At 42.8% G+C, this 27,916-nt stretch overlaps 1 protein-coding gene across 1 annotated transcript; it reads right to left on the reverse strand.

Annotated features, from left to right (window-relative positions):
• Positions 1-153: 153 nt before the first annotated feature.
• On the reverse strand, positions 154-27,916 carry CEP72 (centrosomal protein 72). The gene is made up of 14 exons (XM_081837248.1): positions 27,691-27,916; positions 22,427-22,554; positions 20,546-20,738; positions 17,261-17,375; positions 15,157-15,335; positions 13,309-13,412; positions 12,342-12,393; positions 11,239-11,448; positions 10,105-10,175; positions 7,608-7,737; positions 6,035-6,234; positions 3,338-3,464; positions 1,861-1,972; positions 154-959 (listed from the first exon to the last, which is right to left on the reverse strand). Exons 1-14 carry the CDS (start codon positions 27,761-27,763, stop codon positions 818-820), a joined length of 1,836 nt encoding a protein of 611 aa, XP_081693374.1. The 5' UTR covers positions 27,764-27,916; the 3' UTR covers positions 154-817.

Here is a 27,916-nt window from a genome sequence, read left to right on the forward strand (position 1 = left end):
AACAAAAGGTCACTTCAGTAACATAGGACACACACCATGATATTTCCCACCAGCAGAAATTTGGAACTGCCAGAATGCAGAGAGAAACTGGATCTCAGTGAGCAATCAACCTAATTAGTTGATCAAATGGTATCAATGAAAATGTGGACAGTATTGTTGAAACAGCATCTTTTTAATGGAATATGGAAACGGCAGCTACTGATCTCATATGCCAAAGGTTAATTCTTGATCCACAGATAACACATTCAAGGACAGGATAAGTGAAAGAATAAGCTAGGATTATTATTTTTAAAGCACCTGCAACAGTATGAGAATCCCTCATCCCTTCTAAGGCTGCAGTCCAAGAAAACATGGACAGGATTGCACTACAAATCACATTACTGCTAAATTTCATTCCATGAGCAGAAGTACTCAAAGTTGGAGCATGTCTTAAGGCCATGGTTTTGCAGCTCTTCCTAAAGTATCAGCACACAGCTCTGCAGCAATAACTTGGTCAATGATAAACATGATCCCTATTTGAAAAAGTTTGAGGTGAATAAAAAATTCACAGTAGAAGAGATCAATTTTATTTTACTTAAAAACTCCATATAAATTGCCATTGATCAAATAATGCATTAAAATCATTCAATAATTCAATATATTCACTCCTATATTCAAAAACCATGGGGAGGATGTCTAAAAAAATGAGGTACAAGAGAAATCAGCCACAGTGTTAAAAGCTGGTTGGTTCATGGAAGTAAATAACCCCAAGGGTTTGTCATCCTTTATAAATCATTTACACTCACATGCCTTTCACTGTTATTAACATCTGCTGATGTTAATTTTGGGTGATGTTGCTAGGAGGAAGTGTTTTCTTTAACTGATTGTAGTTCCAGTGTAGTTGCTCCACTTCCACCTTGTGTCGGCAACGTGCCTCTTCCAGTTCTTTTAAGAGACGTTCATTTGTAGAAACCAAGGTTCTGCAAGAAAGTGTTGCATTTTTTTAAAAAAAAGAAAATCAATTATTACATTACAAAATAAACTATGGAACCTACAGATGTGAAGAACAGCCCTGCGTGCGCACAGCTGCACTCAAACCTGGAGAGATCACAGATAACATATTTTGTTGCTTGAAAGCATGTCTTGGCTGCTGGGCTGTCAAAAGGGAGCCAGTTCTTTCTACCCCTTTGCTCCACTGGTTCAATAATGGGGAGGGAAAATCCCTTTCTCTTCTACAGGATAACAAATAGAATGCTCATGTGCATTTTTTCACATGCCTTAAGGTAGCCTTCTCCTTACTTGTCCATTTTGTTTGAGACCTGTTGGTACTTTCTCTCTCTCTCTCTTAACACCAAGGGATTGCAAATGCAAGAACAGGAGGTAAGGATGAGAAAAATGACAAGTCTTTTTTTGAGGAGGGCACTCAGGGAGGAAAAATTGGGAACCAAGTTTTTGGGGGTAAGCAGGGTGGAAGGGAAGAGAGCCTGGCGTGAAATTAAACTTGTATAAGAACAGCTGGTTCTGGCGTTTGTGATTCAGACCCTGCCTCGACCTTTCACTCAGCTTGTCTACTTTGTGCAATCCCTTCTCTCCTCCTGGGTCAGCCCTCCATTTCCTCACTTTTCTCAACGTTTAGTATTTAGACGTTGAGCACTGGAGGCTCCAGGTGGCCAGCGTGGCTGAGCAGAGCTTGGGGTCAAGCAAGGAGGAGCACTTCTGTGTGGAGGGAGATGAAAGAACATGTGCTGGAAGCAGCTTGGCAAAGACAGTGACCATACATTGGGAGCAGCGGATGCCACTGAACACAAGAACAAATTTTTAAATGGCCAAACATTTGAAATCTTGAGAGCTTCCACTTAACATCCAGTACCAAGCTTCTACCTGTGGCTTTCCTGCAACATCTTTGTGAGTTCCTGCATCTTGTCAAAGTGCTGGAGGCGCTGTTTCAAACTGGCATTTTCATCAGCCAACAGCTTGTGGTGGTTTTCAAGTTCTGGAGAGAGAAAGAATATATAGCCATATGCAACCATCTTACTTAAAAAAGGTGTTAGCACTGCATGACAGGGAAGTATATATGAAAAACATGAGGAGAAAGGGCTTGCTTGTTGCACTCCCATTCGTTGCATTTCCCCGAGCCATATGAAAATGATCAGAAGGAATGGGTATTTGTCAGCTGAGCCAAGCAGTTGAGTGTGTCATGGATCCAAAAGGCAGCACACTGGCTGCTTGTGAGCTACCAACCCCAATTCAAGGTTTTGGTGCTGGTGTACAAAGCACAAAGCTTGGAGGCCCAAGTACTTAAAGAAATTCCTCCTCCAGTGCCAGCCAACTTGTGCCCTGAGGTCAGCAGGGGATGCCCACTGATGGGTACTGAATTATGAGTATTGATATAAAATTGAAGCATGTTTAACTCTACTTGTATAAGTTATAGTGATGTATTTTAAAAAAAGTTTTAATCTTTGCAAGCATTGTATTTTAATTATATTGTCTACCACCCCCAGTTCCCATGAAACAAAGAGTGGGGTTAAAAAGGGGACCAAAAAAGGTCTTTGGGGTAGCAGCTGCCAACTGATGAGATAGTGACCTTTTCCTATGAGCAAAGCATTGGGATCTCAACACAATCTAGCACAACAGGACTGAGACAGAGAGCGAAATCAGTTCAGACACGAGGGTTAAGAAATTTTGGAACTTTTGAGATTTACTCCTCTGAAATGCCGTTTTACAAACCCCAATAATGCATATATTTGATATGCTTTTTTATATCAGACCTCAGGTGGAAAGTGTGGGCACCTTAATCTGAGTGAATTGTACACAGTTATCATTCTGAAAACCAATCAGCAGGAATTTAAGGGAATTATAAATCTGCTCAGCAGGCTTCTTATGTGACCGGGTCTCCGTGTGACAATGTGCTTGAATACATGATGGCAATATTTGTGTTTGTTAGTGTGTTTTAAAAGACAGCCCAATATGCAAGGTGAAAACATCACAGCCCTGCTTCTGGTGACCCCCCCCTCCCCGCCCCACTTAGCTGGCCTGCTGGCCCTGCCAGGTTCATGGTCCTTTCCCGCCACCACCAGTTAGACTGTGCCCACAGCATCTTTGCCTGTACACTAGGGATAGGCTCATTTCTCCCTCTATTCATAAAGAGTCTGCAGTGATTAGTGCAAGGCTAGAAAAGACCAAAATGTACATGCAAAGTTCCATATGCCATTTGCAGGATCTCTGCTCTAGGTTGCCCCTCCCCCAACTGCTATCAACTTACAAAGTTGCCCTTTATTGGATGGAGGATACAGACTCTTCATGTGTTCAAACAAACGCATGGACTGCTTCATTCAGATATATATTTTTAGAAACTTACTGATTATCTGCAGTGATGCTGCCTGAGTGGCCTCTGCATTCTGGGTCCTTTGTTCCATTTTGGGACTGTGCCCTTTCAGAGCTACATGTTCTTTCACTAATTTGTCCAAATTATGCTTCAGCATATCCTAACACAATGAGGGAGGGGAGGTGTAGAAAGGAAAAAATGATGAGACAGAGAAAATGAATAAAGTAGCTATTACTTCACCAAACCTTTATTAGGCATTACAAATGATTAAAGTAGCATTTCAGATTCTGTTATATTGTCTACATCATTTTGCTTGAAGTAGTTTTGGAGAGTTTTTGTGAGACTATCTCTAATTTGTTTGTTTGTAGTTAGGATGGGACTGAAGAACCATGATGAAGAACCCTCTCCTATTTTAACGGTGACTTCTACTGGGGTGTGATCTGTGATTTTTGTGTTACCTATGTTTGTTGATTCCACTGAGGGGATCAGACCTTGTGTGAGAGAATGCTGTCCAGTCTGGACACTGTACCATGGCGTCCCGATTGGAATGAATGGCTGGTGTCTCCTGGGTTTTGCTCACCCCAAATGTCATAGAGACCCGTTTTTTAGCATTTTTAGTTGCTGGGGGTTTCCTTCAGAGGAAGGTTGCCCATGGGGTGGTAGGGTGGATGTCTTTCAGGGATATGCCTTTCATATTTAGATTGAGGTCCCCTCCTAGGATTGCTTCCCCTTCGGAGAAGGAGAGGAACTTGTTTAGTGTTTTTTGGGTGAATTCTAGTTGTTTCGAGTTTGGGGCATACATGGAGCCAATTGTCAGTTTAAATTTGCCATCTAGTGTCCCTTTAGCAAAAATGAATCTGCCTCTTTTGTCCTTTAGGACTGCTGTGGCTTTGAAGTTCAGGTCTCTACTAAGTATTATGGCTACTCCATGGGCCTTCCCTGATACTCTCTATAATCTATCCCCCACTCTTTAACCCAAATCTAATCCTAATCCCACTAGTCCCCCACCCACCACACTCTAGGTCAGCGCAACCCCATTGGTTCATTAAACTACACAAAGTGAGAGACACAGGACAACCCAGACGGGTTGGCAAGGAATCACCCTACATTTCAGACTCTGTTGACAGGCCTACATTAAGACCACTCACACAGGTGAGGATGAGAGGCTCCTCCGCTGGCGTCGGTGCAGGGAATCCCCTGGCTGAGACACAGGTCAAGTAGCTCCCTCAGCTGTGCGGCACGAGGGGCTTTGGAGGGGAAAGGATGGCCGGCAGCATTACCAAGGGAGTAGAAAGGGGCAAGCTGGTTGGACCAACGTCTTCACCTGCTTAGCCATGCATGGCACCTGTTGTTCCCATTAACCCTTGCTGACTTTTTCATTCTGTACCAATTTGAGCAACCAAGGAAGTGAAAGAGGAAGAAGATCTGAGTTCAAGTCCTCCATCCAGCAGGAGCCAGGACATTTAAAGGCCAAGGCCAAGGCTTCATGCAGGTGTCCTCTTCCTGTCCCCCTGTTCTGACAGGGCCACACTCCCAGGGAGCACTGATCTGATGTCGGTGGTAGCAGGTTAAGCATGTTCATATGACTGAACCGGGAGGAGTTTGACCCTGTCTTCTGAAGAGGAATTAACCCTATCCTATAAGCTCTGCGGACAGAGAAAAAGTAGTCGGGTGGATGTGAGACAGAAATCCAACAAGATGAGGAAAGAAAGAGGGATTTGTAGTGACTAATTGGCAAGACAGACTTGACTGTATTTAGCTCAAGCTGCTGACCAGTAAATTACAGTAAAATGAAGAACAAGGAATTCACCCAATATTAGTGGCTTGAAATACTGTCCAAGTGCACCAATAATTCCATAAAGGGGCTATAAACCTTTCAATGATATGCCCTGCAGAGCTCTGACAGAAGCAAATGTCAAGCTCCAGCTGCCAGTGTGGGGGCAACCTCTGAGCACTCCTACCTACAGATTCTATCCAACAGCTGCTCCAACTACTGTGGGATCCCAGTGATCCTCTGAGCTAAAAGTAATCAGAATAGACCCTGCGGATCAAGCAACAGCTGCTACAAACGCAACACCAGAGGACAAAATAAATTAGAATGGTCTGAATTTCAGTGTTTGCTTTGTATCTTGAAGGAATTATAGAGCTTCTATAGTTAAGGTGGCTTAAACGGAAAAGAAAGAAATCTCTGATTTGCAGACAAGTTTGGAGAAATTCTGCCCTGAAAAGTAGACCACTGCTGCCTGGGGAGAGATTCATTAGGCAGGATTTGTGCTTTTCGTGGCCTTTAGTGACGGATGTATAAGCTGAACTTCCACAAAAAGGACAGAATGTGACATTGAAAACAAAAACTCAACTTTCCTTTTAAAAATAAAGCAAATTTCTACCCCTTAGCCTAGGAGTACATCGGAAACCAGAGTGAATTGCTGAACTGGTCACCAAATTGCTGAACTCTTCCCTATGACTGGCAGAAGCAACATTAAGCAAAAAATGATAGAAGACAAATCTGGTAATCAGCAATACAGGAAAACTAGTATAGCATCCTGCATCCTAGGTCTTTTGGATGGGTTTTAAGTTCGAATAAATGCATTTTTTAAAAAATCTGAAACTGATTGTTGGGAGTTTGACAGCTGCATCTTGCCACCCTAGATTAGAACACTGTTTATATGTATGTACATACCTATATGCACAGGGAAATCATGGGGTCGCGGAATACTGCATTCTACTTACCCTGTCTTTCTTAGCACTATTCAAGTCTGATGCCAAACTATTGATCTTGGCATTGTACTGCTCTTCTTGATCAGAGATACGCTTTTGCAAAGCCTGTCTCTCTAACCGAAGGTTATTCAGCTCTTGGTGTTCTGCAGGAGGTATCTGTTGATCTGTGGGTGTGGATTTCTGAATTGCAGACAAAACAGTTTCTGCCTGAGCTAGGAATTAAAGGAGATTTTTCTAAGTTCATATTTAGTGACCAGGTTTTTTTGGGGGGGGGGAGCGGAGGTGTAATTTCCTTCAAACTACCTGCTCAGTCTTTACAAATTCACTGTTCCAGTAGAGCAGCATGCAGGTGGCGCTGTGGGTTAAACTACAGAGCCTAGGACTTGCGATCAGAAGGGTGGTGGTTCGAATCCCCGCAACGGGGTGAGCTCCCATTGTTTGGTCCCAGCTCCTGCCAACCTAGCAGTTTGAAAGCACGTCAAAGTGCAAGTAGATAAATAGGTACCACTCCAGCGGGAAGGTAAACAGTGTTTCCGTGCACTGCTCTGGTTCGCCAGAAGCAGCTTAGTCATGCTGGCCGCATGACCCGGAAGCTGTACGCCGGCTCCCTTGTCCAATAAAGCGAGATGAGCGCCACAACCCCAGAGTCGGTCATGACTGGACCTAATGGTCAGGGGTCCCTTTACCTTTACCTTAACCTCAGCAAAATTGATCCTAACAGAGCTGCTTTACTATGAGAGCAGAAGGCGATGTCCGATGGACACGCCTTTGTATTTTTAAGTTCACAAAGAAATTCTGCTGCAGGAAAATTTGTTATTTGCTCTTGTGACCCATGGCCCTATTATAGCATCACTACTGAGCCACTCAACCACTGGTTCTTCAGGCCCCAGTTCAAACAGAAGCCCCTTTTCTAATTCCTTATGCTGAGCCAAGTACCCTCAAGTCTAATCCTATCTATTGAGACAGGGGGTCACACTGCAAAATACAGTATTGCTCACATGAGACCTCTTCAGACCATTTTCTTCCTGTGATTATTTCCAGGCAGAGAGACTAGGCGTTGAGATCCCCCACTCCCTCCCTTGCCCCACTGGGCTTCATAGCATGAAGAAACCGAGGTAACCAATGCCAGTTTGGGAAGATGCCTTCACCCAGGTAAGCGCAGCTCACCTTGCTTCTCCTCTGGCTGACACTCCTCCCATCACTGTCCGGAGTAATCTCCTGCTTCCCAAGGAAAGGGACCACTCTTGTGTTGCTACTCACATGACAACAGGTGTCCATCCCAGCAGGAGTTCAGAATAACCTCATGAAATGGCACAATAAGCCTTTAAACTGGCCAGTCTTGCTCCTTGAGCAAATGCAGTGAATGGTGCTGAAGAGGCCAAAAACACGTGAGGAAAAAAAAAAGCCTACCTCTCATTTCCCCACTGGGACTATTTCTGCCAGGTGAAAAGCAGCACACATCTGTCAAACCTGCTGCCGGGGTTGGAGAAATCAATGGGGAGAACCGAGCTATCGTTACCTGCAAGTCACCTTGCAGGAGGAAGGAGCCAAATTATCACATCCCCAACAAATGACTTGTACTTACATAAAAAAGTTTGGTTGCAATGAAGTGATCTGCAACCATTCCAGTGTTTATCAACCAAGTCTAGAAGACATTCAAGTCCTGTTTCATATAGCACTTCATCCGCCAGCTGAACTGCTCCTTGAGGTTTGCACTTCAAAAAATAAAAAAATATTTACTTTAATGTTTACATGTTTTTTAAAAGAATTCTTACTGCTTTTAAGTGCTTTTAACTGTTTTAAATATGCTTTTGTTTTATTTTTAATAGTGCTATTTTACTACTTGGTGTCTGCTACCCTGGGCAGGATAGATTAACAGGCACTGCACACAGAAAAATGTTGTGAGCTCCCCACACAGCTTAAAACGAGGAGCTGCATGCAGCCTGCGGCCTGGCACAGTGAGCAAGCCTGTGCTTTCCCACTAGTGAACAAAGTAATGTATTCTCACCTTATCCATAATGCTCTGGGGTTCAGAACTGCCTGGATTGCTGATATGCATATGTGCTCCAATTCGCATATCTACTCCCCAGCACTCACCTTTGTCGGATCAGTGCACAGGGCTCTTTACCGGAAGTACGGTAAATGGCATATAGACTAGCTTATTAGTCAAACAGCTAAAATCCAAAGGGTTGCTTAGCATTCTGCTGCCCCCACTCACTCCTCTGGTAGTGATCAGATGCATATGGTTGCCATGTTTAGAAATGATATTTTCAAGCTCATGGGCAGAAGAATAAAGATACCGTATTTTTCGCCCTATACGACACACTTTTCCCCCTCCAAAAATGAAGGGGAAATGTGTGTGCGTCCTATGGGGCGAATGCAGGCTTTCGCTGAAGCCTGGAGAGCGAGGGGGGTCGGTGCGCACCGACCCCTCTCGCTCTCCAGGCTTCAGGAAGCTCTCAGCAAGCCGTGGGAGAGCTGCGGATAGCAGCCTGTTCTGGGGGCTGGGGTTGGGGGAAGCTCGGGCTTCTCCCGCCCCAGCCCCGCATCTGGGGGGGGGAATAATTTTTTTTTCTTTATTTCCCCCCCAAAAAACCTAGGTACGTCCTATGGGCCGGTGCGCCCTATGGGGCGAAAAATACGGTAAATCTACTCTCTGGCCATAATGCTCTTAATCAATGAAACTGTTAGTCCTAAGCTATATGCAAAGGGAGGAACATACAAAGCTGCTAGTAGATCAGAACGCTGGGTTAGAAATGGAACAAGGAAAAGGAAGAAGGGTGGAACAAATGGAAATGGAACCAAACACACAATGATGCAAGGAGGCAGGTGTGCAGCAGGCAGAAAAAGCAAGAGGCAGGTTAACTCAGCTAACAGAGTTCAAGCATTGGAGGATCATGGTCCCTAAATCAGAAAAAGAGGGAAGCAACTATTTTAGGGAATATGACAAATGGATCAAGAAGACAATTGGGAAAAGATTCTCTTGGCCCTCTGGTCAAAGCCATGGCACCTTTTCCAAGCAATTTTCTTGTCCCATTATTAATCCATGTTCATAGAAAATAGTTAAGTCGCCAAGTCAGCTATGGCAAGAAGAACTGCAACCAGCCAATGAGTCACAGAAGGTTTATGAAAACCTCTTACAGATTACAAATTACTAATAATGTATGACTGGCTAGTAAACATTTTGTGGGTTACTGACTTATGTAAGAAGGCATTGCTATCCTTGACAGGTTGCCTGTACACAAATGCCTTTGAAGATGATTAGCTCTTGACTGGCTCACCAATACACATAAATGTATTGGGGCACTCATGCCTATCAAATAATCCTGAAGCAGTGAAGACAAACAAGGAGGGGATTTTTCTGAAACATTTCAGGAGAATTACAAACCAGGAATAAAAACTTAAGGTACGTTGTCTATGCCAAACTTTTTTAAAAGGGGAAATTACTGAGCTGTGTGCCTGAGTCATGAGGAACCACTTAGGGCCACTCCCACAAAGACAGGAGTGATCTAACAGGGATCTAACACATCAAACAGTATTGAAGATATCCTAGACTCAAGTTGTTAAAGGCTTTGTAAATTAATACATTAACTTTGTAGTTGGCCCAGTAGCATATGGGCAGCATAATTCCAGCACAACACTGGAATTATGTGCTGGGAGATAAACATTGTTTCCCTATGAATACACAGATAGCTACCAGAAAAAAATGGGGAATTACTTCACTAATGAAAAGGAGATGAATATGCACAGATTTCAGAAAGGAATTGGGATCCTATTATGGAGGAGTCAGTTACCAGAATAAGTAAATATAAGGGAAACTTAGTGCCTCTTTAAATGAAGTACTAACTTTCATTCGAAAAACACACAGCAGGAAATGGAATGCTGATAAGGGGGGGAAACTTAGCCAGTCCATGCTAGTATCAGTGATCAGGTGCAAACACATATCCTTAGGAATCTTCAGTGTACCCGTTTTGTTATAACTGATCCACTAGAGAAGTTGGCTTGATCTCAAACTGACACATTTTTTTTACATTATCTCCATTCTTTAGGTCTTTGCTCTTTAGCCTTTCCCGTTCAGGTACCTTCTGGTCATGTCCCGTTGTTGTTTTTTGAGAAGTAACTACTATTTCATCTGGTGGGGCTTCTGGTGGGGCTACAAATGGAAAAAGTATTTGAACATAATGGTTTCAGTCTAGGTGAAAAAAACACTAAACCATGAAATAGCAGAATTCTTAATAATAATAAAAAGCATTTATATTCCTCCCCTGTGAGGTTGATTAGGCTGAGAGGCAGTGACTGGCATCATAGCTGAGTGAAGATATGGACTCGTCCCACAGGTGCTAGCCTGACACTCTAACCAGAACACTGCACTGGCTCCCATAAACGTTCATAACAATAAGATAATCTCAGTATAAGCAAACTATATAGTTGTGTACATTATGTCATGTGCAGGAGTTACATCTGCTGGCCGCTCTGTGGGTCAATGGAAACCTGCTGGATGTTTCAATATGTAGGTTCTCATAGGCCCAGTTCACACATAATACTAAGCCAGAACACAGGTCAGCACCAATTAGCAAATGCATGGGCTCCTGGACAGGTGATCATGTCTACTCTGTTCCTACCTGGCCATTTGCTGCTGCCCTGTGCTGAATTAAGTCATAGTTTGGCTCGTGGCTTAGCTCTCCCCAGAGAAACCGTGAGATACAGCTAAGCTCATTTTCTCTGCAGAGAAATAGGTTCAACTGAAGCTGAATAAATGAAGTACATAAGTAACTAGTGAAATGCTGGGCTAATCCACATGGCGGCACTCTTATCATAAAGATGGTTAGGAATTAGCACATATGTTTGAGACACAGAGTCCTGGATCTAAGACAATCCCTCTATTTCAGAAAGACAACTGCCACAGCCAACAATCTTTGCTGAAAACAGCAGCCAGACATCTAGCTCCCACATTCCTCTTTATACAATCTAGCAGAACTGATCCATATCTCATATCCCTGAGTTTCCCTGGCCACACATCATTGCTCCACATCATTACCTGCCTCGTGGGTAGGGAGTGGAGAGTCATGGATACTGACTAAGACACCAAAACACAGGTTAAGACAGGGCTGGGAGGGTGGGGGAGGTAGATGCATGGCTGCTGCTGCTGCTTTCGGTGGCAGCTGTATATTTAGATGTACAGCAAGGCTACAGAAACACTTAAAAAACAATTTTACCTGGATGAGGTGTAAAAATAGCATGGCTTGTGATCTTTTCATATGCTTCAGCCTCATTGTGGAACTTCAAATTAGGGTCTGTCTTGGGCAGCTCTTGTGATTTAGCTCCTAAGAATGAAACTCTAACGCCGATTTTCTTTTTCTTGTATCCTTGACCAAGGGCACCGTGAGAAACTTGTAGAGTTGGCGAAGTAGGCAAGCTTCTATATTCTGGAGGGGGAAACCCAAATTATTGCAACATACTGACATGAAAGGAGACTAAGGACCAGTTTATTTCGGTCAGCAGAATCACAGAGCAAGGCTGGTCCAGGACTAAACCACTTTAATCGGCAGGTGACAGAGCTTGCTGACAGAAACTTCCTTGAACATTTAAAGTTTTATTTCCCTGCCGAACAATATGTCCAGCTTAACCTTTCAGGTGCAGTGCACAGTTTAGGCCACAGCCCAACCGAGTAGTCGTGTTTAAGGCCATTTATTCCCAAAGTACTGAAGTGTGAAGGCTGAAATACAATGCCAAAGAGTTCAGTCCCACTGAAGTCAGCAAGATTTACTTCTAAATAGTTATGCACAGCACTGCGATGTCACTCTCCATGTTGGATTCTGACCATTAACTGTAAAAAAAGGTTACAGATAGGTAGCCGTGTTGGTCTGCCATGGTCAAAACAAAATAAAAAAATTCCTTCCAGTAGCACCTTAAAGACCAACTGAGTTAGTTCTAGGTATGAGCTTTCGTGTGCATGCACACTTCTTCAGATACCTGAAGAAGTGTGCATGCACACGAAAGCTCATACCTAGAACTAACTCAGTTGGTCTTTAAGGTGCTACTGGAAGGAATTTTTTTATTTTGTAAAAAAAGGTACAAATCTAAAGCCAAGTTGCAGTGCAATTAAGTGATACGTGTTTGCCTGTATGCTGGAGGAGTGTTCCATATAAAAACACAAATGGGAGGATTATAGCAATATTTGTTTTAGCCACTTCACTTCTGTTGCTTGTCAGTAAAACCTATCTATCAGCATGCAAAGTGACAGCTGGAACAGATGCCTATGGTATTAATGACCAAACTCTGCCATTTAATTAGCACAATAACATTTGTTATAACGTACCTTTATTCATTTCTGAGGCTTTCAGCATATTTCTATTTTGTAACTGAGCAGCCTAGAAGGAAAAAGAAAAAAAGGACTCTTCTGCAATCAGGATCTCTGGACTCAGCTATACAGCTGCAAATAAAACATTTTAAGTGCAATATACAATGAGACACTAGATGGCGATGGTGAGCCTTATGGAAAATTCTATGTATTTTTAAAAACGCTTTGAAAGGCATTTTCGAAACGGTTTTTATATGTGTGTAGATTCCACCTCTGTAGCACAACCGACACCTGACAAAAGCAGGGCTTAAGTCTGAACCCACCAGCCGAATGGCAGTCCTGTTTGGATCTTCCTTTGCTGTATGGCTTGGCATCTGCTGCAGTAATTTGGAGCCCATGTTGCTGTCCTGTTGGCTTTAGGGCTTTTTGAAAGGCGGGAGCTGTTCCCATGAGAGTGGGAGAGGTACTCACTCCCTCCTTTCTCCAGCGCTTGTCCCCAGTTCACACCAACTTATGTTTTGAAGCCTGGCCTTACTCAACTTGCTGCTCTTTAATGCTATAATGCTCTGTTTTGTACCTGGCCCCAATGGAGACTCCCACTGTCTCACACCTCCTCTTTCAAGCTCTTCCTGGGTGGTTTGTAGCCAGGCAAACAGCAGTAAACCACCAGGTCTCCTGCTGAGGTTCCTACCCCTCTAAGAATCCCTTGTGAACCCTGCAGTCCCTTGTGCATGCGTCAACAGGGAAAATAATTTGGGATGGGGAGGGCAAAACAGAGAAGCAGATACAACATTTAAAAGCTTTTGTAACCAAGCTAAACAGCTGGGTTTTTAAGAGCTCCATCTAAACCATGCTGGCTTTCACACTGGTTATGTTAAAGACAACCAGATCCTGTACGGTTTGCGTCGAGAACCACACACTGAGTTGGAGGCATTCTTGACATGGGAAGAATGTATGACACAGGATTTAAAATGTTTTTATTTACCTTGGGCAGGTTTTCTTGCTTCCAATTCTGCAATAAGACAAGCCGTGGTGGAGACGCTCCTGCCTTCCGATGCCTCTTAGTATTATCTTCTATTTTGTGAATACCTCAAGAAATAGATTTAAATAGTAAATTAATGTACAGAAACCATACTATATACCGCAGCCCTATATAGTTTCCATTCCAAGGTCGTAACTTTTATTATAGCTCCGCCTTTGTGAGTTTTCTGCTTTGTGTGATTTGCTGTCCTTTCTATTTTCTGCTGTGAGTTTTCGCTCTTTTTGCCTTCCTACGGTTGTTTACTTTTTTAAAAAAGCTTTTTTCTGTCCTTTGTTTTTGGTTCTTGCCTCCTGAACTAGCTGCCTTAAGGCTCCATCAGCTTGGTTGGAACTAGAAAAGTTTTAGTAGTGGCCCCATATAGTAGTGGCCCCTTTTTAGTAGTGGCCCCATATATTTGGAACACTCATGAAAAGTAGAATATTCCACCCTACATCTGTTTTTAGGCAGACCTTTAAAAACTGGTTTTTAAAATGTATTTAAAAGTATCTGGTTGGCTGCTGAGGGACCAACTCCCTTCTCTTGCGGGGGCCCAATTAGTGCCATTGTCTTCCGTTAAGAGTTTGGGTGTAATCCTTGACGCCTCCCTTTCCATGGAGGCGCAGGTTACAGCAACAGCCAAGGCGACATTTTTCCACCTTCGCCGCATCAAACAGTTGGTCCCTTACCTCTCCCGCCCCGCCCTGGCCACAGTGATCCATCCGACAGTCACCTTCAGGCTTGACTACTGTAATTCGCTCTACGCGGGGCTGCCCTTGAAGCTGTCCCAGAAACTCCAGCGGGTACAGAATGCTGCAGCGAGGCTCCTCACGGGGTCTCTGCCATGGGAGCATATTCACCCAGTGCTTTTCAAGCTGCACTGGCTCTCAGTGGAGTACAGGGTCAGATTTAAGGTACTGGTTTTGACCTTTGAAGCCCTTCACAGCCTAGGACCCTCGTACCTACGGGACCACCTCTCCCAGTATGCCCCACGGAGAGCCTCAAGGTCCATAAATAGCAACACCCTAGTGGTCCCAGGCCCTAAGGAAGTTAGATTAGCTTCAACCAGAGCCAGGGCCTTTTCAACTCTGGCTCCGGCCTGGTGGAACACTCTGCCCCATGAGATCAGGGCCCTGCAGGACCTGATTTCTTTCCGCAGGGCCTGTAAGACAGAGTTGTTCCGCCTGGCCTTTGGCTTGGAGCCAATTTGATTCCCTCCCCCTCTTTCTTTTTTCTTTTCTTTTCTCCTCCTGCGATGAGGTTTCAATATTTTAATGTTGTATTTTAATTTTGTTTTTAAGTTGTATTCATTCAATTTGGTTTTATTATTGCTTGTTAGCCGCCCTGAGCCCGGCCTTGGCTGGGGAGGGCAGGGTATAAATAAAAATTATTATTATTATTATTATTATTATTATTATTATTGCTGAAAACAGGGTGCTGAACTAAAAGGACTTGGGTCTGATCCAGTCGGGCTCTTCCTACACTCCAAATCCCAACCTTGGCTCAGTGGGGTAGAAATACAAAGGCAGTGGTTGTGTGTTTTGAGATGGCAGACTGCAAAAAAACTTCCATTTATCTCAACGGTATTGCAGGATGGTCTAAGGCTCCAAGCCTGCATTGTGACATCATCACATAACATCAGAATGGATACTGAAGAGAGGGATTTCTACCAAACAAGTAATAAATTCCCAACTATGAAATAGATCGGTGAGCATTCAAAACTAGTATACAAACCAGAAGCCTGGGGTTCAACCCTGACATGAACTAGCCTGTTATTGAAGACAATATGAGAAAAGTAACAAACAAACCACATACTGTTTAAATCGTGGAATTCAACTTTGGGGTGACTTTCGGTCGATCCAGTTATTCCTGGAGGCTTACTTAAGTCCCATTCACACTTTGTAATGAGGTTCAGGACAGCCTCATCATCCTTATCCATCACCAAGCACTTTTTTGACATGAAGTTAATGTATTCAACTCTTGGATGGGCAGAACTGCAGCGAGAAAATGGCATGCTTTTTATACCTTATTTAAGTTTTCATTTGAGAGGAAAATGTATCTTAAGAAACAAAACATGAGCGCTCTTCAGGCACTGCTGCCCTCAAAGGGTTGCAGGGATGTTAGCTTAGCCCTGCCCCCCCCCCGGGCCATGCATCCAACACTCAGGTAACCTGAGTGAAGCTCTCAAGTGGGGAGCCTTGTGTGCCCATAGAGACTTCCTGCATGACTGAGGAGCTTGTGGGGAGCCTCCACAGACAGGCAACTCTCTCTGCTGCAGAAGATCACTCAAATCACCTGCGTAGCCAAGAGGACTTGCACACCTCCAGGAGAGAGACTGAATGTTGGCCTCCACAGGGCTGCTGTACCAGGGTTGCTTTTTATTTTTTTATTATTTTTTAAAAAAAGAAATTTTATTAAGAGTTTTTTTTATATAGCAATAGAGAAGAAAAACAGCATATCAAAGAACAAACAGAAAAAGAAAAACAAACATAAAATTTAGCATTGTACAATAACCAACTTTTCTTCATTTTTTGGACTTCCTCACGTCTCTCGCTCCTACTTTCCAAATTTATAAAACTTTGACCAGCAATTTGTCACCTTATTTCCATTCTTATTATACACTTTTCCAATGTTTTGTCCCTAACTTTGAATATTTTTATCTAGGTCTTAAATATCTGATCTTACCATAATATTTATTCAAAAATTATTTTTCTCCTAAAATTCACTCATTTTCACAGTCTTTTCACCAAATTTTTTGGTGCCCTGTTATTTTCAAATCCCTCATCCTTCTTAGCACTCATATAATTTACATTGTTTTTGTAGGTAGTCCTTGAATTTCTTCCAGTCCTCTTCCACTGCTTCCTCTCCCAGGTCTCGGATTCTGCCAGTCATTTCTGCTAGCTCCATGTAGTCCATCAGTTGCATCTGCCATTCTTCCAGTGTGAGTAAATCTTGAGTTTTCCAATATTTAGCGACAAGTATCCTTGCTGCTGTTGTCGCATACATAAAAAATGTTTGATCATTCTTTAACACCTTCTGGCCAACAATACCCAAAAGGAAGGCCTCTGGTTTCTTAGGGAAGGTATACTTAAATACCTTTTTCAGCTCGTTATATATCATTTCCCAGAAGGCCTTAACCCTGGGGCAAGTCCACCAGAGGTGAAAGAACGTTCCTTCAGTTTCCTTACATTTCCAACACTTATTATCTGACAGGTGATATATTTTTGCTAGCTTGACTGGGGTCATGTACCACCTATATATCATTTTCATAATGTTTTCTTTCAAGGCATTACATTACTTCAGGGTTGCTTTTTAAAGTGGTGACATCCAAAGACGGCCATGGAGAGCTCATAATCTAATTCTAATTAACACACTTTTGACAAGGGAAAGTAGGTCAGTTAGCCTGATTAAGGATTAAGACTCAGAAGATCTAACAGAGGTTTTAAGCCTTTCAGAGACTTCCTGTGCCACAGAAAGCAAACATAGTTACAGCTCAAGCTGTAAATGAAGTCAAAGTACTTGGATATTCGCCACGTCTGCATAGCACATCCCTACATTCATGGCTTTGCCTGAAGGATGAAATGGGTCTTCTTGGAAACAGGAACTGCATGGCCTGGAGTGGATCGGTGCCAAGGAAGACCAGATATGCCGATACTGTGCCTAACTCTGTCTTCGGCACAGATAAACAACGGGCATGTTTGCTGCAGAGTACAAGCTGCACATGAATCTTTATTGAACACTGTGTATCAGTTATCATCCCGTTTTCCGGGTCCTCTAATTGGCAGTGGGGTTGGGGCAGCACAGTAACAGAAAGGGGCATTCCCAAATTCCTGAGGCAGCCCTTTGGATCCTGTCCCAATTTCCAGATATTTCCATAGTCACATGATTACAGTTGCTTGAACCCTTGTTCTGATCCTACCTTTCTGTTTCAGTCCATCTTGTTACCAGTGGAGGCTTCCTGAATCTATAAGCATGATCTGTAGAGAAATGTAAAAGGGATGCTTTTCGCTCACTGTCTCTCACAGGACGATCATCTAAAAAAAAAAAAAAAAAAAACCCCACCCAAAAGGGAAGGAAATGTATTTATGATTTATGATGGTCTGCATGCAAGGAGAACATTTGCAAATTCAAAACTAGAATATTCCCAAATTTATAAGATGAAAGTTTTTTCTGAAAAACCCCCACACAATTGTGCGCCTTGTTGCAACTGCCCTTGTGCCCCCCCCCCAACTACACCACCATCTTGAAGAGAACAATGAGCGCAAAGGGAGGGTGGTTTCTGAGATTTTGCAGGTACAGAGAGAAGACTTCAAGGGCACCTCTGCACCCACAGGGACCATGTTGGCAACCCAGCTCCAGAGGGTAGAAACTAAACCAATGGGTTCAAATTCAAAGATGAAGGCTTAGTCTAGACATTAGGAAGAACTTCCCAATAATATGAACAGACTGCCTTGGAAGGTGGCAGTCTCTGCTTCGTTAAGAGGTTTCCAAACAGAGGCTTGATAGCCACTTATCAGGAATGTAGTAGATTTCCTGCACTGGCAAGAGGCTAACTAGATAACCTCTGATGATTCTCTTCCCTCCCCTCATGCCTAAATCTGGTGCAATCGACTGGATTAAGTTCATGGTGACCCTACATACAACATTCAAAATATGTGCACTGACCTATTTTGAACATTATCTGGGCTTTAATATTTAAGTTTCTTTTTTTTACAAACTTTATTGAATTTTTTAAAAAACAATTACCAAGCATAAAGTGTTGCCTTCCAGGACAAAATACATGTACACGTATTTTATAGTTCTATTCATTTAACTTTTGAAATATTTTTCAAGCTGTGAGTCACTATAAGTCATGTGGGAAAGCAGAGTATAAAATAATCCAAATAATTCAAAAAAACTTTTCCCCAAAACTTGGGGAGAACGGCACAATGAAAAAGAGGGTACTGATTTGCTCCCTCAGTCTGTAAAACTCAGGCAAAAATTGTCAGAACAATATCCTAGTGGCACAGAGACAAACGCCACCAAGAGATGGTTGTCCATTTAGCCCTCTGAGCCATAGCCCCTTCTGGTTAATAATGAAAATAAAGGGTCCAGGTATCTTTCATAAGACTGCAAACCAAGAAGGGGAGGTACTGCAAGTAAGAGAAAGAAATGGGAGGTGAATGGTTTCTTTTTAATTTTCACACCATAAAGCAGCCCTATGCACCAGGGGCATTGCATGGGGGGTGCCAGAGGGATGTGGCCCCAGGTGCAGGTTTTTGAGGGGGTGTGAAGCAGGTGCCTTTATGCAGGTACCCCAAGTATGGGCTGGCACTCGTCTCCTGGTGTTGGAGGAACCAATGCTCATGGAAAGGAGAACTGGGCTGGGCTGCACTGGGGGTGCCAGCGTGGGGGTGCCTGGTTTGGCCTGCCAAGTGCCATGTCAGCTGGGCTCCCCCAACCAGGGGCAGCCAGGCGGCACAGTGCAAGCCTGTGGACTACAGTGTGGGGCAGGATCACTGCAACGGGTTCAGAGGTGAGGGCTGGGGTGCTGCAACGTGCTCCTTCACCCTCCATGCCCTGTCGCATGCGCATGTGCGCATGTTGCCCTATCAACGCATGTGCGCCCCAGGCGCTGTGAGCTCACGCAAGACCGCAGCTATGCACAGTAACTCAGAGCAGAGCGTTCAGCGCCGCTGCTCCGGTTTAGTGCAACAGTATCTACAGGTACCCATGATCTGTAACTTTCAGAAACAATTGAAGACATTTGTTGCACCAGGTAGAAGGGTCTCCCTGAGTAGGATTGCCAAGAACTGCATGGGTTTGTGTAAATGTAGGTAAGTATCCTGTCAACAGAAATTAAGCAGGAAACAAAGAAGAAAACTATTTTCTTATCCAAGTATTTATGTATATAGCTGCCATGTAGAGCAAGGTGTGCGTTATGAGGACGTCTAATGATATCACATTTACAAAAAATATTGAAATGTAACCGTCAAACAGAATAAAGCTCCCTTTCATACACAAACTACTATGACTGTGACATTGTTCAAATGATTGCTTTATGGTCTTGGTTTGGCTCTTTAATCATTCAGAATCAAGACTCTGTAAACTGAAGTCACCTTTCCCTTCCCATCGAATCTATGATAATCTAACAGTGCTAGCTTTTCCGATTCCAAATGAATGGTAGAACTCACAGGAACTTTGATAGGAGAACCATGATAAATTATCCTACTGGACCTACTCCCTCCCCCCCTTTAATTTATTACATGTTTTTGCCATTGCGTATACACATGCACACTGTAACTAAGAAAGTCAACCTCAAAGTCCTGATTTCTTTACACTGCTCAGAAATTTTTACCTTGCAAGGGAAAAGAAGGCAGGCTCTTTGCCAAGATTCAACAGCCATCAAGGCTGTCTGTTACCACTTGGAGGCTGGATTTCTGCCTCCCAGCCACCTCTCCCTTCTACTTCATGACTGACAGTTCCCAAATCCACCTTCAGGTGAAAAGCATCTTAAAGGCACTGAAGTATTTGTGAGATGGGAGAAGACAGGACAACAGAGAACAGGAAACAGGATTGGGCCCTTTGAGCAAATGCAAAGAATTTGGATACAATTTGCAAAGCTTCCCTATGAAAAGGCAATAATACTACAAATGGATTTGGTATAAGGTATAGAATCATAGAGTTGGATAGAGTTGGAAGGGACCCTGCGGATCATGTCATCCAACTTCCTGCAATGCAGGAATATGCAGATCAAACCTGCAACCTTGGCATCATCAGCACCACACTCTTGTCAACTGTCAAGTCTTGTCAACTTGTCAAACTATCTGTCAGTTTTTCAGAAAATGCATACATAGGAAACGAGAAAGAAGGTAAGCAGCAAAAGGGAATTATGGCACTTCGTTTAAACAGAGACTTTGGCCACACAGCAAAACAAAAACAAGAAGAAACAGCTTGGCCACAAAATGTACCCTCAATGAGTAGCAGCAGACATCCTTGTTTCCAGATGAGGGTATGTGTATATGATACACGTGCTTTCAAAGATCTATTTACTGCATTCACATTCTACATTTAGTTGCTTGCCTTAAAAAAGTAACATGAGATGATAAAAAATACTGGGAATAACTGTGCAGCCACTGAAGGAAAAAAAATATTCTCATCACTTTTTTTTTTTTTTTTTTTTGCAATAGGTACTAACATGGCTCTGTTGTGTCATCTTACTCACCCAACTGCCTGAGATTCGGGAGCATGTGGATGAGAAAAAGACGATAATCAGATTCATTTTTAACAACAGGATTCAGCCGGAAATCCACTTCCTTGAGTGCAGTCAAGCTGTGGAGTCGAAATACTTCCGACAACGAGGAAATGTAATTGAAATAAAGATTGAGCTTTTCTAGGCATGTAAGATGTTGAAGGCCCTGTTAACAAATGGTTAAATAGCAACTGTATGTTTATTCCCATCTTACAACTCCAGTAAACTGTGTGTAAATCAGTATTTATTGCTTGTAGCCACAGACCATTGCAAACAGTACTAAGCAAGTTAAATAACTGAAGCTAAGATCTAAAAACATGAGCCACAGAGCTGCCCAATTTTCATTTAACAAAATAAAGCATAACTAAAATAAACCATTCGGTGAATTATTTCTGCTTACTAAGATTAGTGAACACTTTTGCAATCCACTGACACTTTCTTTAAAGCTCAAACTTTCCTAACTGCAGCAGCAAATAATGCTACTTGATACACTCATATTGATCTAAAAGCAAGTATCACACACTATCCTATATTGACCACATAAAAAGTTAAAGGGACCCCTGACTGTTAGGTCCAGTCGCGGACAATTCTGGGGTTGCGGCGCTCATCTTGCTTTATCGGCCGAGGGAGCCGGCATACAGCTTCCGGGTAATGTGGCCAGCATGACTAAGCTGCTTCTGGCGAACCAGAGCAGCGCACAGAAATGCCGTTGACCTTCCCGCCGGAGCGGTACCTATTTATCTACTTGAACCTTGATGTGCTTTCGAACTGCTAGGTTGGCAGGAGCTGGGACCAAACAACGGGAGCTCACCCCCTCACAGGGATTCGAACTGCCAACCTTCTGATCAGCAAGCCCTAGGCTCTGTGGTTTAGACCACAGCACCACCCGCGTCCCATTGACCACATATAGTGGAATGGAAATTTCACTCTGAAAGAGTCATATAATGGATCAAACAATAAATAATGGGCTAAGTACTCTATGCAACCACATCCACAGATATATAATCTATATCCAAAAGAAGCAGTTGCTTAATCTGAATAGGGTACCTTAGAGCAGTGTTTTTCAACCACTGTTCCGCGTCACACTAGTGTGCCGCGAGATGTTGCCTGGTGTGCCGTGGGAAAAATTGAAAAACTCGAAAGATTTAAAAATAAAGTATTTTATAATTTTTCATATTTCTGTTTACTTACTATCTCATAACAAAGTAATTATAAAATACTTTCTTTGTGTTTATTTGATTCCTATTCAAGAGAATTACTTTACATATAGTCAATATAGGCACAGAGTTAATTTTTTTAACATTTTCTAATGGTGGTGTGCCTCGTGATTTTTTTCATGAAACAAGTGTGCCTTTGCCCAAAAAAGGTTGAAAAACACTGCCTTAGAGAATTGTTAAGTTATAATGCCCCACTACTTGCCCCTCGACACCCCACACCAGGTGCCAGAGAGCCTTCCTTCACCTTGGGTGCATCTAGCTCAGTACAGTGGTACCTCAGGTTACATACGCTTCATGTTACAGACTCCACTAACCCAGAAATAGTACCTCGGGTTAAGAACTTTGCTTCAGGATGAGAACAGAAATCATGCTCCGGCGGCGCAGCAGCAGTGGGAGGCCCCATTAGCTAAAGTGGTGCTTCAGGTTAAGAACAGACCTCCAGAACGAATTAAGTACTTAACCCGAGGTACCACTGTATTGTCTAATCTGAATGGCAGTGGCATGTTTTATAACCTATGCTGGACCACTGAAATATGGTACCTTCCTTAGATATCGTGGGTGAGCTTTTATCTTTTTACAGACTGTTTATAGTTGTAAACCACAATGTAAAACATACAAAGCCCCAATTATGCCTTACCTCCAAGGTAGTCAATGCATTGCGTGAAAGGTCAAGTGATTTTAGATGAATAAAATTTTCCAATGAGTTTCCTAAATGACTAATCTTTTCATGGTAAGTTCCAGGAAGAGACAATGACCGGACATCAGCTAGAATGAGAAAATTATTGAGAGTTTAATATTTCATTGCGGTGGCACTTAAGATAAGGAACAATGTATTTCATGATAATAGCGTGGATCAAAGTGTTTAGAAGAAGTGTCCATTAAGGAAGAAAAAGAGAATAGGAAGGAAACAGGGTGGCGGAAACCAGACTTGCACTGCACTGACAAAATATTAAGTGTAGCCTACATTTCAGACTGCAACTGAAGGTGGCTCTCAAGTCCTAAAAGGCTAAAAACAGAAAGTTGATTTTCTGATGGCTCCAGAGAACAAGAGATAGAAAACTGGCAAAGTGCAATATTGGATTGGACTGATTTTTACTTTTAAAAAGGCATATGAAACTTTTGAAGTTGCACAAAATCTTTTGCCCAGTTCAAGAGTTGGAACACAGATACAACAGAAGATGCTATCAATAGCAGACTCTGCATGTAACCAATCCAGGCATGCATACCTGTGGTACGACAAGGCAAAAGTTCACAAGGGTTTTAAAAATCATATTGTCAGGAAAGCATTATATAATGTCTGGATTAGATACAAAGATTTGTTGGAAAGTAAAACCCCAAGGTGGTTGTCGCCAATGGAGGCAAAAGCTGTTAAAAAATTAAACATGGAGGTCAATTGGCCGAGATATTGGGAAATTTTGGAGCAAGAGGGAGATAGATTGAAATTGCAAAGTTTTGAGAAGTTAAAAGGGAAAGTGAGAGACTGGCTTCATTACTATCAGATAATGGAAGTCTTTAAACTAGACAGGAAAGTCAGCTTCCAGGTGGAAAAATCAAAATTAGAAACTGAATTGTTAGAGCCCAGTACTAAGAATTTGTAAAGAATGTATAACTTGCTGTTGAAATGGAATACACAAGATGAAATGGTTAAATCTGCAATGATTAAATGGGCGCAGGATATTGGTCATGACATTATGTTTGTTGACTGGGAACTACCAGGATGAAATTCACGGCATGTAATGCCTTGAGAGAAAATATTATGAAAATGATTTATAGGTGGTACATGACCCCAGTCAAACTTGCAAAAATCTATCATTTGCCCGAGAACAAATGTTGGAAGTGTAAAGAAACAGAAGGAACATTCTTTCACCTTTGGTGGACGTGCCCAAGGATTAAGGCTTTCTGGGAATTGATCTATAATGAACTGAAAAAGGTACTTAAGTACACTTTCCCTAAGAAACCAGAAGCCTTTCTCCTGGGCATAGTCGGCCAATTGGTGTCAAAGAAGGATAGAACCTTTTTTATGTATGCTACAACAGCAGCAAGAATACTCATCGCAAAGTACTGGAAAACACAAGACCTACCCACCGTGGAAGAGTGGCAGACGAAAGTGATTGACTATATGGGTTTGGCAGAGATGACGAGCAGAATCCGTGACCAGGGAAGAGCAACGGCGGAAGAAGATTTGACAAAATTTAAAGACTATCTAAAGAAATACTCAAAAATTAGTGAATGCTAGATTGATGTTGAATGAGAAAAAAGGGGTTAACAGCGATAATGGTTAAGTTAAAGAAAATGAGTGTTATTATAATTAAGTTGAAAGTAAGGGAGGGATTTGTTAATTAATTAATTCGACACGAGAATGCAGAAAGGGAAGGTATGAGGAAGTCGGGAAAGTAAGGAATATGAAATTAAGAGTTTGAAATTATACGTGTTGTATGTCTTTTATTGTTATGTTTTGTTTGTTATGATAAAAAGCTGTGGAAATTTTAATAAAAATTACCTATTAAAAAAAATGCATGTAACCAATCCAATAAATATATTGATCCCATAATTAATGGTTCCTTTGAGTCTACTGCATCTCTGCTCTGGTCTCATCTCCTTCCAAATGGTCTCACTGGGGACAGGCAGTTATTGTCATTCTTTGCATAACTAGGGCATTGAAGTACTTCCAAATCAAATACCTATCCAGCTTCAGAATAAATTCATGTTGTTTCTTCACACAAGTGAGTGCTTTGGCTTTGCCTTTTACCAGTTGGGGTACAAAATACACTCCTCTGAGGCTGGGTGGAAGAGAGTTTAATTCTTATCCCCCCCCCACTCTCCAGGTGGTTCCCCAATGTTACTAGCCTCCAACTCCCATCATCCCCAGCCAGCATGGCCAATCATGAGGGATGATGGGATATGGAATCAGGCAACAGAAAACCAGTTTAGTCATCTCTGTCCTAAATTATTTCAGGTGTAAGGATGAGCTATCTAATAACACCTGGAGTAGCACATTCTACATTTATTTTCAGTATTATTTCTGTTTTAATTCAGAAAAGGAAGTGTATGATGGGAAACGCTGCTGCAAAATATTGTTCCTTTCTCTTTTGAAGAAATTCTGAATGTGCATTCCAAAAGTGTGGGCTGATGCGGACTTCCGGGTTGGCGCCATCGTTTAATGGCGGATTCCCTCCGAGCTCCGGAGGGAATCGGCTCTGTAGAGTTTGGGTCTTGCCGCTGCGGCGAAGCGGGGACCCTTAAAATCACAGGCGCGAAAGCCTGTGAACACAGAGACTCGGCGGGCACCATATGCGCCCCCCCAATCCGTGGAGCCTTTTTAAAGGCTTCGGAACGGGGACGGGGTGCAGCGCGGTGCTGAGAGTACTCCCTCTTCTATGGAGTGAAGCCGCAAGCCATTGACGGAGAGCATTGACTTTTTCCTTGGATCAATCGGACTTTAAAACATCAACCCGTGAGTAATACGGAGAATGGAACTTTAAAAAAATTCTTTTTTGGATCAGGAACGAGCGGGGAAGGGTTAAAAAGGAAGTCCACCCCCCCTCTTTGTAAACAATCTAAAGCAAAGGACCTGTTAGCTAAGGTCGAGAGATTTTTTTTTTTTGTTTTTTAGTATAAGATTTTAACTTCACGGTTCTGACATTATAAGAAGATTTACTGGAGGATAAAAGATAAATTTTGGGAGCTGAAATTTCACACACACACCCCAGACCCGGGAGCATCCCGCGAGAAAGCCTGCTGGTGTAATATTGAAGAGTTTGACAGCTGTCAAGTTAGCTGTCAGACAGTTAGCTGTCAGCCGGAAAAAGATAACTTTGTTTCTGTTGCTTCTGCTGGTTTATTTGTTACAACTTGTTGAAAATAAGGAAGGGCTGATACAAAATAACTGGACTTTCGGTTTTGAGCTTAAAGGAATATTAAGGAACTAAAATCCCCCTAGAGGGGTTTTAGTGACATTACAGGAATGGCTGGAGGATGGAAAGTTCAAGCAGAATTGGATAGAGCATTTGTTCTCTTGGGAAAGTTACAAGGTCAATTCAATGTTTTGGCTACAGAGGTTTCAGTACTACGCTTGACAGTAAATAACAGTGTTGAATCTGATAAGGACTTGAAACAGGAAGCCCATCCAACTGAACAAACAGATGAAACTGAAAGTTTTGACAAAATGGAGCAATATATTGCTTTAGAAGAAAATGAAGGAGGAGCTGGAATTCTGCAGATGCCAAAGGAGAGCTGCAATTTGAGGCCTGACATGATGACAAAAAAGGAAAATAAAAATTTGATGTGGAAAGCCTGGCCTGAATTGGAGACTGAAAAATGGAGAGATCTCCTTTTGTGGAGATCTGAAGACCTGAGGATTACAAATTTGCTGAAGGTGAAAGTTGGAGCTTTGGGGACATTTGGATTTGAAAGGAGTATCAAACAAGAGTTGGAGTACCCCACAGGCTTTGTTTTTAAATATGGAGGTCTGGCTGGAAGCAATATGGATCCTGTTGGGCCGGAGCTTCTCCGAGATTTGGGGTTTAATATCAAAGACTATCAAAAAGACCGGCAGAGAGGAACTGAGAGAGATTTAAGTGCCTCGGACGTGAGATCTCCAGGCTAAATAACATATAAAGACTGATGGATATTGGTTGGGGACTGGAACTGGGAAAAGGGTGGGTGGAGTTTGGGAATCCAAAGGGTATACAAATATAATTTGCTTTGTTTTTATATCTTTGTTAGTTGTATGGAAATTGGGAAAACCGTGGAAGGGAAATTTTGGTCGACTTTAGGAAAAAGGTTTAAGAATAATTAATGAGGTATAAGTATTGATGTGTAAATTTGGATAAGTTAAAATTGGTTTTTAAATCAAATAGAAATAAGGTTTGCAAAAATAAATTGAGGAAATGGAAGAAAGAAGAAAAGTAAAATAACAGCAGGTTAGAACAAATTATTAAGTTAAAGTGGAGAAATAAGTTAAGGACTTGCTGAACTGACAATTTAAATTGGAATACAAGAAGGGGAGGTGTGAGGAGGTCTGAGAAATAAGGTAAAAGAAAATAAGTAATTGAAACTTTATGTGTTTTTAATTGTTAAGTTTTGAATTTTTTGTATTTTTGTGTTGTTTTTATTTTGTTTATTTTGTTTTCGATTTTTATATGTATGCTGAAAATACCAATAAATATTCATTAAAAAAAAAACCCCAAAGTGTGGGCTGATGCAAATGTTAACTCACTCTTGGGGGTGCCCTTTTGAACCCCAGTAATGAGTGTCACCACTTGAGCTCGTAGATGCCCCAGACAGGAGGCACAAAGGTTGCTTCTGCACCGTGCAAGGGATCTCCTAATAAGACAATGAGAGCCCCTCCAGGGGTTAAGGAACTACAACTCCCCTAACTTGGTGTTTGCTTTATTTAGACACCACTTTATTTGATATTATAATGATTGCAAGGCTTTCTGTTTTTTCATGCTACTGTGGTTATTGTGTCCTGCTCTGACATAAACATTTGCTGTTGGAAAAGCGGAATACCCTGCCGGGCAGGGGGGGGGGGGGAGAGAGGAGAGGCTGGGATATTATATTGATATTATAATGATTGCGAGAGACAAGAGGAGCTGGGAGGAGCAGCAGCAGCAGCAGCACGTTGTCTGCGCCTGCGCGAAGCCTAGGACGGTTTCCCCGTGGACACATAAGCGCTGACACATACACCGCCCCCTACTGGACAGAGGACCGACCCGCCAATCAACAGCCTCCGCCTCTCCGATAGGACAGCGCGCACCCCTTGTCCAGCCCCCTCCGCGGGCAGCACACCAACCCGCCCTTTTTGCCGCCTGATTAACGGATCCAACAGCCAGTCAGGGCGCCTGGTTTGAAAGCTCCGTCTGTCAGTCCTCTCCCGCCCCCGCCCCGCTCGTCGGTCACCGAGATTCTGGTGCGTCAGGCAGACTCTCTCGCGGATGCTTTCCTCCGTCAGCGGAACCCCGTCCGCCGCCATCGCTTTCCGTGCGCCCCGCTTTAAACGGACGCTTGCCGCCCTGCCTGAGGGGAAACCAGCGCCGCGGCAGGGCGCATGCGCCGGGTCATGCTGGTCCCGCGCCGGGAAGAGGCCAATCGGACCCTCGGCTTTGGGGAGCGGAGCCGCCCCCGG

This window comes from Podarcis erhardii (assembly GCF_964252035.2).
Source record: "Podarcis erhardii genome assembly, chromosome: 13".
Classification (NCBI taxonomy): domain Eukaryota; kingdom Metazoa; phylum Chordata; class Lepidosauria; order Squamata; family Lacertidae; genus Podarcis; species Podarcis erhardii.